General features: G+C 38.8%; 1 protein-coding gene across 1 annotated transcript in view; it reads left to right on the top strand.

Moving 5' to 3' along the window:
• Positions 1 to 2,929: 2,929 nt before the first annotated feature.
• Positions 2,930 to 14,364, top strand: part of cacna1g (calcium channel, voltage-dependent, T type, alpha 1G subunit) — a 148,587-nt gene continuing 137,152 nt past the window's right edge. The window contains exon 1 of the mRNA XM_086141011.1: positions 2,930 to 3,080. Within this exon, the coding sequence (XP_085997137.1) occupies positions 2,988 to 3,080 (93 nt within the window). The 5' untranslated portion in view covers positions 2,930 to 2,987. The remainder of the gene's footprint in view (positions 3,081 to 14,364) is intronic.

Genomic DNA, 14,364 nt, shown 5'->3' with positions numbered 1-14,364 from the left:
GAGGGATACACTCTGGATGGGTCGCCGGTCAATCGCAGGGCCACATATACAGAGACAAACACGGACCCACACATTCAGGGCAATTTTTCCCAATTTTTTCCAATTAATCTTTGTGGATTGTGGGAGAAAACCGGAGAAATCAATGCAGACACCGGGAGAACATGCAAACTCCAAACAGAATGGTCCCCTTTGTCGAAAACAAACCGGGGTCCTTCTTGCCGTCGGGTGGAAGCGCTAACCACCGCAGCGCCACAGTGTTGCAGTGGCTGGTTCTTATGGCTCACATGCTGTGTGGAGTTTTGCATGTTCTTTCCCTGTCTGTGCAAACGTGCAGCAGGTTAATTGTAAACCAAAAATTGCTCAGACATGTGAAGGGAGAGTGTCTTCGTGTGTTTCTGTGATCGACTTGCGACCGGTCCAGGATGAACCTGTGACCCCCCCCCCCCCCCCACACACACACACACACACACACCCGTTCCCCCCCACATCTCGTTTTTTTCTTCGAGACTTTCCGTCTTGAGGTGCTGCAAATTACAGTCCAAGTGTCATCAGTCATTTCAGTTTTGAGGTTATTGTAGAGTTCCTGAAATATTCTCTTTCTCATGGTTTGGGTTTTGCAGAATCCTGTTCAATGATTTGGCCTGAAGAAACCTTTGCCATTTGATTATGTAAAAACACTCTTAAGACCCTTCACTTTTAATTGTATTTCACTGCAGATGGCTCTCATACGGAAGGGATGTAAAAAAATTATCTTGTCGAGCATACTTATCACTTTGACAGGAGAAATAAGTTTTGAAGGCTTCGTACAACGACTTAGTGTAACCCCAGACCAGCGGTCGACAGGAAATTAACAGAAATTGGAATTAGATTTTAAAAATAGGGCTCACAGTAAGACTATGATTTGTAAAGCATTTATACCGAGTGTTTTAGTTCGGTCACCCATCATATTTTGCCATTTGGAGGCATTGGGTAGGGATGTTATGTCTAAACACTATTTTTAAAGGAGTATCACTTATACAAATTTCAGATAAACTTTGTTTGCTTTTTTCTTCACCGTCAAGCTCATGTAGCTAGCATTGTATTTGCATTTCTTTTTGGCATGTTGTTGACTATCTTTTTCTGTCCTTGGCCTAGAATTGGACTAATTGAAATGACTTTTGTTTTAATCTTGTTTTACTTTATCTCTACATTGTAAGAGTAAAAATAATTTCTAAATGTATGAAACAAAATAAATTCAATCTCGAGAAACAACCTCTTATATATACCCCTGTATATGGCCCACTAAAATATGAAATAACAAGTTTTAACCTTTTTTTTTCTAACATATCAGAGGTGAGCTGTTTTCTTACTCTCAGCTCTTTTGAAATAGTAACATATTTTTTTATCGAAGAAGTACCTATTTGAATAATCATGAGCTAAAGTTTCCATATACTCATTTCACTTTTCCAAATGTATATTTTGTTTAATGTTCATTATGCACTCTACTGTTTAACGTGCACGCCATTATTATTATTATTATAGTGAGAAATGTCCTCTCAACTCTGTATATCTGGCACGTGTGGAGAAATTGACAATAGAGCTGACTTTTGCCATTTGACAAATCAGCTTTATTGGCCAAGCGGGTTGGCACATGCATGCAAATTGGCTTTGGTTTTCGGTAATTCCTTTTACAGATGTGAAGGGCAATAACAGGATGTTTTACACAATACGATAATGCAAGGTGAAAAGTGTCCTGTTCCGCTCAAGTACTGTGGCATCCATCCACAAAGAAAATCTATTTACATTTGTAGAATGATCCTTTATGTATTTTGATCAGCCCTGACTGTTTATCACCTAAATCATCAATGACTATCACATTGATTGTGATGATCCTCTGACCTTTGTAAGTCATTGTAAGTCATTGTAAGTCATTATATATGCCTTGCTTGTTTTGTTATACATTAATCACAAAATCACTCTTCATATCATCTCTACTGCACCGATAATTGACTATCACGCACAGACTGAACTGACATAAGTGAGGTGCTATCTTTTCTATTCACTGCATCTCTTTACTCTGCTCGGGTGTCTTGTGATTGATTTGACAATTAAAAAGTCTGGCTCATTTCTTTGAGGGGGCTGAGAGGCTGAGGGGCCATGCTGACCCAGCTGCATTATGGGTCACAGGGATGAATGTGCAAGTGCTTCTAATATGATAAGAGACAGGCAGGTCATTTATCTTCGCAGCCTTTGTGAAGAAACAAATAAAACACACGCACACACTCTTGGATGACAGTCTATTCTGTCTAATGTAGTTAACCAGATTGCAGCAGGGTGCTGACTGTGGCTGCAGAGATCATCCATAACATACTTGGTTGTGTCTGCATTTATGAATGCAACTCGTATGCATCACATTTCGTGTGTGGTTTGCAGTTGAACAGTATCAACTTTATCTATGTTTCTCTAATCATTAATTAATGTCACATATCTCAGAGAGGTATTTAGCCTCACTAAACCAGAGATAGCAACTTCAACTCCATGGACTATCAAATATTTGTGCTATCCATCAAGATGTGTGCACATTCTCAAACTCTTTATTTGGGACTGTGGCTTAATCTTCCTAAGCCGGCCCCTTTTTTTCCCCCTGCTTTCAAATGCCTCCGAAGCACCGTCCCTAACAACATCTCCGGCTTGCCTTTGCAAACAGGTGTTTGTTTAAGCGGGAGAAAGAGGAGCAAAGTCAGCCACGAGTGGGTGTCAGATAACAAGCCGGTTAATTTTTCCCATTCAAAAACATATTTAGGTTTAGGAGAGGGAGCATATTGATGTGTTGCACGTTCTGAAAGGGATTTCAAAATGAAACAGGCTGAGGTCACTGGACAATGCAAATAAAATGTATGAAGTGTTGTTTTCGGATTGTTATTTAAAGCTTTTGACTTGATATAACGGACGTTGTTTGCCTGTTATATTCCTTAACTGCCTTCTTTACGTGGTTCGAGCGAGCATCCATGCTGGTGATCCTGCTGAACTGTGCTACTCTTGGCATGTTTCATCCCTGTGAGGACATCGCCTGCAACTCCGAGAGATGCCAGATCCTGAAGGTAGGAACAAATCTGGTATTTATATTTCACTGCTTTGTTTTGTAATTTTATTCAAAATAGTAAATCTGAAAAGCATAGTGATTTATTGTAAATATACAAGGGTAACCAGTGTTCCTTTTACTATGGAAAACCTTGAGAACCTAAAAAAAAAAGTTGACAAATTTTCCAGTCATGGAACACAAAAAGAAGATTGGAAAAAAAAAAAAAGCATTGTTTTCCAGGAAAGCCTTTTAAACAATGCCCTCATTATCTTATCAAAGCTCCCAAAATCAGTGGCCTTGAAAAAAGGGTCATTTTTTTCTTACGGATGCTATCAGTTTTCAAAAAGTTAAAGTAATGAACAGTAGAAGATGGTATTCTAACATGGCTTTAATAAAACTACCAAAAGTGGTAGTGGTACAAACACACACACACACACACACACACACACACACACACACACACACACACACACACACACACACATTCATGGGAGATAAAATACTTCTGCCATGCTAAACCAGCATTTGCATTCAGTATCTTCACTGACTGCACATTCCAGCGGAACACTAGCAGCAGCATGGAGCAGCACAGCCTGTAGCAATTTTGAAAACTGATGTCATGGTGCATTGGCTTTATCTCGAATTGACTACTGGGATCACAGTCCCAAATCATTATTGAGAAAAAAATATAAAAATGTAACTCTAGATAGTGTAAAAAGTGTTGTCAGAGAAAGATGCTAAATATACAACCTGACTTTTTAGTCTTTACCCCTGACAAAACCTTTATCTTCCATATTGAATCCATGTCTTTGACTTGATCCTTGCTGCTTTCCTGCGTTCATACAGTCAAAACACCATTCACAAGAAATGTGATGCAACGAGGTCTTGGTAGACATGGTTAACATTTTTACTTCAGGCTTTCCCTTCAGGGGTCGCCACACTGAATCAACCTCCTCCATCTTACCCAATTCTCTGTATTATCTTCTCTCCTACCAACTAACTCCAGAAAAATAGGACAAACAGAAATATGCACCAGTAAGAATATCAATTCAGGACTGTTTTCATGCAACACTCATTCCAAAGTCAAGTCAAGACAGTAGTCATGGGTATTCATAGACTTCACCCCCAATAAGGGCAGATGTAAACAATGAAGCACAATTATTCATCCCTGCTGGTTCTGAAATGATGCCTGGATCAATAGCGAAATCAGCATAAACACACCTGTCAGCTGATCGCCCTGATCTTTTTAACCAGAAACTCTCCAGCTCCACCTTTTGTTCAATACAGTAAACTGAAGTTAATGTTATGTGTTCACTTGTTGCAAAGGGAAATGCAGATGATCTAGAAGCTCCAAGGGTCATCAGAACGCTGAAGCCAGCCAGAGAAACCTGTATATGCATGACTCATGGCTCAGGATAGGAGCAACACAAAGGGTTAAATACATTGAGTATCTTAGGCTATAGGCCAGGATTAACCTGCATATTGTGCCTAATTTTAATTTTCTTTTTTTTTTTTTAATAAATTGAATATGATTGTTGTGGAGTTAAAAAAAAATGGTCCCTTTAATTGCACAATCAATACCTTTGAATTTGAAACTTGCATATGAAACAGTAAATGGTAATATTTAGGAATATCTGTTGTCCCCTGACTGTGAACATTATTTGTTTATTGTCAAACTGTTAGTTGGCTTGGGTTGGCTGTCTTATAGCATCTTCTGTTTTCATAATATGTCAAATTAGATATATTGAGCATACACAAATTGGTTGAACCAGAGAAATTGATTATTCTGCAGAAGTTTTTATGTTTTTGAGAAATATCTAAACTGTATAGCATATATTTTGGTGGTGAAGCAAAAAAAAACACTAATTAGGACACATTGACCCACAGCAAAATGACATCCACAGTGAAAAGCTTTGAGCATGTGTAAAACCATGTAAGGTCCTGATCTGTCAAATTTAACAAAATGGATGACAGGGAGCAGGAACACAGTGATTCACGGATAAAATGTTATTTATTTATTTATTGCATTATAGTCAGAGTCCCAGACAGTGCTTCTGAAATATTATGTAGCATTTCTGGCCTTTGCAGCTCCCTCCATTTACATGATCTCAGATGCAAATAAACAAAAACATTATGTGGAGGCGTTTCCATCAATTTATGGCCTTCCTTTGACCTAACACACACCAACAAATATTGTTGTTCCTGTTGTTAAAGCGGAGGAGAGAAAACAGTTTTTTTCTGCTATGGATGGGGAAGTGTAGCACAGTGAGGTGTGGGAGAATAGATCTTTGTTATCTGGCTCCATTGGTCTTGGGCAGTAAAGGGATAATGTTCTTGCAAAGTGGTTCCAAATAGATTGAATCAGAACAGCCCCTGTTATTTTCCCGTCCACTGACTCAGTGAAATTGAGCAGTTTCATGCCAAAATTAGATATCTATCATATCTAACACACACACACACACACACACACTTTCTCCCTGTCTCTCTTGCTCTATTTATATTTATATATATGTGTTAGTGTGTATTGTATATACTGTATATACATATATATGTATATATATATATATATACATATGACTTGTTCTAAAAATCTGCAAGTTAATTTATTCATAAAGCAAATGACATTTAGCAGGAAATTTAATCACACTCTGAGTGAGATTGTGTGATTGTGAGGAGAGATGTGGAGAATATGTGGTGGCAGATGAATTCATCCCAGGTGAATGACAATGAGAGAGCAGAAAGAAAATGACAAGAGCAAACAATTTGAATGAGAAGGACAAGGTGGAGAGAAACAGCAAAGGTAATTAGAATGGAGAGAATATAGAGGCATGGAAGAGAATGAAATTAAACGTATGAGTGTGAAAGAACGGAGAGGAGAAAAATAGGAGAGAAACATTTGAATCCAAGACCAAGTGAGAAGAAATGACAGAGAGATGGGAGCAGAAGAGAGGAGTTAGAAAAGGAAAGTACATTAATCTTGGAGGGAGAATTTTTCAGGTGAATGAGAACAGGATGATGGAGAAAGGAAGCAGAGCGAAGAAGCCCGCAGGTTCACGGATACTGTTGCTAGGGGAACCCCAGCTCAGCACTGAACTGCTCAACGATATGAGATGTGATTTAATTCAGTAGTTCTCTTCTCCGGAGTGCAGATGGATCCACAGCCTAGGGTTAAATGCATTCTTCCGTATTAATTAATCTTTTGCTTCCTCCGTTTTCATTTTCCCAATCTTTTTTTATCGATGTGTTACGGAATATCAAGCCCTATAAGCTTAACTTTTGTCCGCCTTGAATCTCACTGAACGCACAGCCACTATTGTTTTTGAACCATTCTTCACTTGCTCTCTCCGCCTCCGTAAAACCGGCTTTAAAACTTCACACAAATTGCACAATACCAAGTGATGGTCGAATCGATTTATCGGTTCTTTTTAAGAAAGGGATGAAAATGTATCTGTTTTCATCGAATGTGTTCAGCTTCATCATTTCACACAAAGCTACTGTGGTTTTTGAAGAGCAGAGCTGGACCAATCAAAGCTGAGCTCACAAACCAAACACCCTGTGAGTCATAAATCTGATGTCATTATATTTGACATGACTCAGTTTGGTTTTGGACACCGGTGACTTGAGAATGTACTCTCACTGCATGGACTTGCTCTTCCTCCACTTAATTCAGTCCAAATCTACAGTGTTATCTAATGTTGCTCTTAACTCCTATTTTTCATTTGATATTTTGAACATACAACTTCACAGCAAAATATTATGATATTTTAATACATTATGTTTCAATTTATCATATATTTACTTCACCAAAATAAACATAAATAATATATAGATTCTTGATACTATCAGATTTTGTATGTTATACCTCATGGTCATACAATACTGGCTGGCCAAAAATAAGGTGCAGGTAACCAAAGTTTACATTATGTCAGACGTCCAGAGTCAGACTAATTCAAACTTTATTCCCACTGATGCATGGGCTAAATGATGACACTGAGCTTTGACATTGTGTTGCATAATAATAAGTGCAACTAATGTGACTATTAATCCTCCTTATAGTGGAATAAATGCAGTCGATTGATTTAAAATCTAGTGTTCTAGGTGGCAAGAATCGTCGTAGCAAAAAAAGTTATTTAAGTTGGACGACATGACAGGTTGTACCATCAAGTGACGAATTCAGACAGATGATAGAATGATGATGCAATTCACAAGTCTTGACCGTGGCAATCACATCAGTAATAAGTAATCAAATATCCTATTGTCATTTTAAGCATCATGCATAATATTTGCAATCAGGGTCTGAATGTATAAAAGACACAAAAGTGTTTTTGGCCAACTATTTTGATGATCCGAAAAAAAAAGAAGTAATTTTTCAGGCATTAAATCATGCATCCTGTATACATATATATATATATATATATATATATATATATATATAAAACAACTATAATTCATCTGCTATGACTGCTGGCCTATCAACTGTTTGACCAAGTTGGTGAAGATAAAAGAAAAATGATAAAAAAATAAGAATAAAAAGTGGCAACAGCAGTTTTGATATTTGTTTGGATTGTTCTGTAGAAGCGCTAAATTTCCTCTCAGCATAATATTGATGCAACAGTGCCTTATACCTGATGCCTCAGGTATAAGTGATCATGGCTGTGTATGTAATACTTGCATTGGGGTGAATGAGAACCTCCAGCCATTCCAGGACTTTTCCGACATATTTACCGGCACCGCTAATTTCAAATTTACACCTGAATATAACGAAATAGCTCAGTATATAAACTATTCTGAGAAAAAGCAATGTTTTGCATTTGAAAAAAAGTGTGTAAAGTGTTATGTTTGGCATTTTTACATTGTAATGACTTGTTTATCAGTACTCATAATTATTGGCTTGTGTAACTATTGATATAACTCTGAATGTCACATTGGTCCTTGGGACTTAAGTTCTTAAGAATACCTCACCTGAAAAAAGGCCATCTACCCTGGAGTTGCTGTTTAGAATGCATCTAGGTCACTCAGAAACTCAGGTGTAAATGATCTCCGAGGTGGGAAACATTTGACCTCATATCTTTTGTAGTGTAAATACTAATTTCCCCTGATACCTCCTTGTAAAGGACATCAACAATGCAGGATTTGTTTTTAACACCTTTTTCCTTACATTTTAAAAAGGGGAGGAAATTCTCTGCCCATGCTCAACAAATTTGACAGTTTTAGGATGACACCGCTGCAGGATGTCGTATCATTCTAATGGAAGTGATGGCAGTGCTGAAACTGGAACGTTATAATCCAGCACAATCTGTTAGAAACGCATAGTAAGGGTATAAAAGGTCTTTATTATCTAGGTTTGATCCAATTAATCCAGGATGTCCTTCAAACAGGGTTATTACAGAGATACTTCCTCTAAACAAAGGCATTCTACAACATTTCAAATCACGGACTAATAGAAACATTATCCATTTTCTTTTAGGGGATTATATTGCTATCATAATTTAACTGAATTGGCCTCCAAGTACCCGAAATTACTCTTGTTGCAACTGAGAGTACTAACAAAGCATTTAGAAAGGTTTATATTTATGGTACCCTAGGCTCCTGTTTACTTATTTCAGACTGAAGATGCCCCTTTTACAACCAGTGCATGGCACTTTGAATTTTGACAATGGTCTGAATTTTGTTTCATGATCATCAACAAAGGTCCTTTGTTCGTTCGCCTGAATTGTTTGACAATACATCTAAAAATTGTGAAATGTATCAACCATCCCAATTTATTAAAAACTCAAACCCTAATGTTTAATTATATTACCACAGTCTTTATTAAATACAAGAATATTCCTGCTTTTTGTAACATTGTGGATAACATTTTCCCAACACCTAAACTAACCTCGCCGGACTGCTGATAAAATACTAAGAAGACACTCTTATAACCCCTAACTTCAAATGCCGGTAAAACAATTTGTGATGTGTAACGATTTTCCCAGTGGAGCCGCATCAAAGAAATGTCTGAATAAGGGCAGAGTATAGCAACTTTAATATAAAGAATTGCCCACTGTTTCCCCAAAGGAGAGATTTCAAGGGATCACATAGCGCTGAATGCTGCCGCACCCACTTAACCTTCATTGCCCTGAAGCTCCAGCACAAAACGATGTCTTTGGAAAACTAATACAATCACTGCAGATATGGGAAGAGCACCAGGTTAAAGAAGGGAAAAAAGACAAGAATGAGGTAAGAGATAGGAGGGAGCGTGAGAGAAGAGAGGGTAGCCGGTAGTGGCAAGAAGCTTTCGATATGGATTGCTCACCAAGATGATGACAAGTGTCGGGCTTGAGTGATGTGATTACATGTAGCTACAGTAGAAGCTTTCAGACCTGAGTGGAAAATGTACTGGAAAACTAATAAAATAACGGTAGATATACTAGGTGTAAATGTGTACGGAATACCGAGGGGAGAAACAGGGAGAAGCACATATTGAATGGAGAACATAAAACAGAGAAAGGAAATGGCATTGATTTGGACTCCATGCTGAGATGCTGACATGTGTCAAGTCTGGGTGTTTTGTGCACGTAAGCCTTCCTTACATATCTAGTGACTTCGAACACATTTAAAAAATATAGCGAGAGACAAATCAGTTGCTGTAAGCCGAATGGGCAGGCGTTTCAAGACAGCATATGGTAGAATTAGTACTGCAGCTTTTGGGCTGCTATTCTGATGATTCTATAAACAAGTGATTTGGTAAAAATAACTTTTCACATGACCGTCTCAAAACATATCAATCAGGTGAAGTGTTTGGGAGTCTTACGGTTAATTTCAGGTTTCCCGATTCATTTAATAAATGCTATAGAAGGAAAAGGGCTTTTACACAAAACAGGTTTAAATGTAAAAGTAATTAGAACAACAACCCCTCCAAAGCAACAACTAATCAGAGCTGGAACACATGATAAATGCCCAGTCGGAGTTAGAGAATTCATGGTGTTTTGCGACACAAATAAATACAGTATATACAGATGCCTTGCTGCTATCAAATATTGTCAGAAGCCCATCATAAATTGGTTTCTTTGAATCAAAATAATTGCATATTTTTTTTCATCCCTCAAAGTGATTAAATCCTTCAGGTTTTTCACCTAAGCAACAGTTGATGCCTCTGGTTCATCAGTTACTATGGGCCAATCCTATTACTGAACCTGCTCCTTATGAGCCATTGGTTGTGATCTGCAAGGCAGGGTGAAGCTGTTGGGTGTCAGACTGAAAAGAAAGGGGTCCAGGTAATCTGCAGAGTGAAATTGGACCTTGGCAGATTTGAACCATTGCCAGACTAACGTAAATAGATTTTGGGAAAGAAAATTACTCGATGGATTTTGGACAAAGTAGCACGCACGAACACAAGAGGCATTTATCAGAAAAAACAGCAAATGTTGTACTTATTGTCAGAACTTGGATCTCAGAGAAAACTCCTAGAAATGTAGCGTTGGGACTGCGGTCCTGAATCTGATGGCTGCAGGTCTGCGGTAAAACTCCACAACATTCATCCTGTTGGCAGCTTCTAGAATGAAGTAACATTAGGTGGTGTTTCTTGTTCATGGCAGCAATGAATGGTTTTGATTGAGATGAATAGACTTTTTCACAATATTATCTTCCAACACCTGTGAGGAGTTGATCTCAAGGGAATGGCAGATTACAGTGAGTGAGCCCTTCCTATTGTACTCAGCACATGAGCCATACATTCCCATCATCCGTGAGGATTCGGGTCAAAGGTGCGCGTGTGTGTGTGTGTGTGTGTGTGTGTGTGTGTGTGTGTGTGTGTGTGTGTGTGTGTCCCACCAAATGAAAGCATCTGACCCCACTGATAATAGCATCCAAACTTGTGACAGGCAAAATTAGCATACAGAGTGGCTGATACTTATTTGGAGGAAAGGTTGAGGGAAAGTGTTTTCACAGAATGGATGGCACCTGTTTGGGTCAGGAGGGCAAACCTAATGTTCTGCGCTGTCTGTGGGCGAGTTTCATTTGCAAAACCTCACCAAAGAGCGATACAATAAACACAAAATTGCAGAGTCAAAGTCAAGCCGTACAGCCAACTTACAAGTGAACTTCCTCGGTTTTTGTGCTGATGAACAAAACAGAGAAGTGGGATCTCATCTCTGTCACCGCTATCTACTCCCCCACTCATTTTTCTGCTGTAACAGCTGGATGAGATTTCTGTGGGAGCTACTGGCATTCTTCCTCTTCCTCCTTCTGCTGTCTACAACTGACTTGATCGCTCCTTCATCTTTATCTTCCCCTTATCTCTTCCTTCCACTGCCTCCCTCTCTCCCAGAGCAGCCGCATCACTCCCCCATTACTGTGATTATGTCTCGCCCAATTTCTGCCTATGCATAGAAAAGAACTACAGGCCTTAGTGAACCTTCCAAATGTACGCTTATGTGACTTTCTCTCACATGCAATTACAGCGTACGGACACAGACAACATTCAGACACCTCGGAGTCTAAACAATGACGCTGCACACCGTTGCATAGCCTGAGAACACGTGTAAACACGCGTGTTCGCCTGGCAGATCTACTCAGACAAATCACAGAACACGGCAAGCGCCGCTGTGTTATCAATGCGTCAAGTGAGCGCCAACATTACACGCCCTCTCATCACCTCTTGAACGAAGCCTTAATGCTCCGAGTCCACTTCATCACCAAAGCTGAGAGCACTTAATGTACGTTCCTTGAGTGTCAAAGCAGTTATTAGATACAGGATGGCATCGAAGCATGACGTACCAACGCTCTTTACAAACAATTAAGACCAACGGAGGAAAAAACTTTCCGGCTCGTGATGCCAATATGGCTCGGTACACCAACACAGTCTGCTGTGATGGATAATCTGCTGCAGGCCCATGTGGGATAGTGTGAAGGTATATAATCTTTTCTTCAGAAGGAATGACGATGTGCAGAACAACAAACGCGCGCTGTGAGTTGAAAGTTGAGGCGTGCAAGCTATTCAATCCTTCACTTCAGAGATCTCTTGGATAGAGCACAAACATGATAGCTGCTTGAAGTCACAAGAAAACCTGATGACTGTTCGTATTTTATATTTCTCCATTTGACTAGCTCTTAATGTATTTTACCACAATATATGCAGTGAATGGCTGCAGCACAAGGCTGGTTTGTACAATGAAGCTGTTTTTTTTTTTTTTCTTCATACTTAGCATTTTATTAAAAGTCTCTATTTGTGATGATATCTCATTTGTTTGTAGTGAACAGAGTAATCCTCAGGGGACTCTAGCTGATTAAATAGTTACTTGTATGACCTCTATATCGCCTACAGTATACTATGCAAAGTGAAAATGCCCCGACCTCACCATGTTAATGATCCACCACTTTAACATCCGCTAAAGCCCTGTCAGACTGTGAGGTCTCTTTTTGTACAACAACATATAAAAATAAAACAGAATAAAATAAGATTAGGACGTGCAAGCCTAAATTAGTTATAATTGCTCACATTGTTATTATTTCATTTAAACCATGATCCATTTTGTTTTGAATTTAGACTAGCCCTCGGTATATATTTTTTTCAACAGAAATCTTGTCTTTTTGCTAAAGTGCGCATCATAGCTCATCAAAATGACCGTTGAAGTGTTCTGAAAAAAATTCTCAAGCTTCTTCGGTTCTTTGTCATTTTAATTAAATATACTTCATGCGTCATTGTTTAGTGAACAATTATTACAGGATGCCTTCACAGGTGTTATGAAACATCTCTGTCTGGTAAGATTTTATAGCTTCAGTCTGGTACACAGGAAGTGAAGATTTTTCATTTTTGGCAACAGCAGTACTGGTTTGTTTGGAACAAATATAGAAAGATGAGCAGTGCTACCTGCCTCCCACATAAAATCAGAAGAGAAAAGACTTTGCAGTGCTGCCAACAGTGTTTCATTGACAAATGAAAGCTGGCTGATGCAGTGAAAACCACCACGGCGATGAGCACAATGAGCAATAACACTTGAGCGAAACCTGAATCTGGATTTTGCATGTTAAAAGGGTCTCTGGTTTGCCAATATGTCGCACAACCACGGATTATCAGATCAGATGTAACAATTTCACTAAAGTAGGATCGGAGTCTAATAGTTTGTTTTTTCGTTTTTTAAAATATAATCGTCATATGTTCTCTGCTGTCATTAACTGGCAAAATTCTGAGTCTGTCACACCAAAAAGAGATCCATTTGTGTAACGCTTGTCTGCACAGGGATTATGTTTGATGATTTTATCACAACTTGTATGCACAGGGATTATACTTGACGATTTTATCACATCTTGTAACCTAATTTCCTCTGGAAATAGTCCAAATGATACAGAAATGTTAGCTCCAGTTTTTATTCCTTAGATGTCTTCACAGGAGAAAAAAAAGAAAAAAAAAAGCAGTGGATTGTAGAAATTGGGGTGCGTGTGATCACTGAGCCGTTCAACACAGGTCACTGGTGTCTCTTCCCCTGAAGGCAGGTGTGTGTGCTCTATACTTTTTTTGGTCTTCACATGGACACACAGCCAGTGAACCGTGATGACAACGTACACGCAGAGAGCACACCCTTCGTTTAGGTATAAAAAAACAAAAGAAGCAAAAGCAAGAAACCACCTGATATGGCTGTCATTTTACCTAATCGAGAGTAATGCCTTGCATTTGGCTAGAGAAATGATCGCTTTTAAACCCGTTAAAAGTAGACCGTGTTAAACAAACACCAGTTCTCGCAGGGTCAGATGGCAATGTGAGCCAGGAGTGCATCCAGAAGTGACACATTTTTAAAATGTGATGTTTTAGGCCCAGAGCCGTGATCATTGTGAAGGGAACTTGTACCAAAAGGCTTATTCTTGGCGTCTACCAAAGGAATCATATTTTCACTGGAATCATTACTTTCTCCCACAGTCCTAAACTCATGCAGTTAGTGAACTGCATGGGTGACTAGTGACTCCTGCATGGGTGACTAGTGACCTGACTCCAGGTTTGAATGTAAGATTGTAATACTGGGATGTCTCCAGATGCAACCCTGTAATTGACTTGCAATCAGCCCAGGAAAAACCTCACATCTCATTGTCGGGTTGAATTGGCTCCAGCCGCCATGACCTAATTTTCAGGATAAGCGGTCAAGGTAATTGATGAGTGAAAAACAAGACCTGAGAAAGAAAAGTAGCTCTACAAAGACTAACCTTTTAAAAAATGTTTATATATGTGTGAATGGCGCAATTATTTTAATTCGAAATATTGTCTGAAATTCCACAAAGTGGTAAACCAGATAAAGTCTTAGGTGGAATTGCCTAATGATTTCAAGCTTATC

This window comes from Fistularia commersonii, chromosome 33, assembly GCF_037954325.1.
Source record: "Fistularia commersonii isolate RoL2024-O1a breed Wild chromosome 33, RoL_Fcom_v1.0, whole genome shotgun sequence".
NCBI classification, from domain to species: domain Eukaryota; kingdom Metazoa; phylum Chordata; class Actinopteri; order Syngnathiformes; family Fistulariidae; genus Fistularia; species Fistularia commersonii.
Note: the sequence above shows the minus strand (reverse complement) of the source record. Positions and strands in the feature narration are given on the sequence as shown.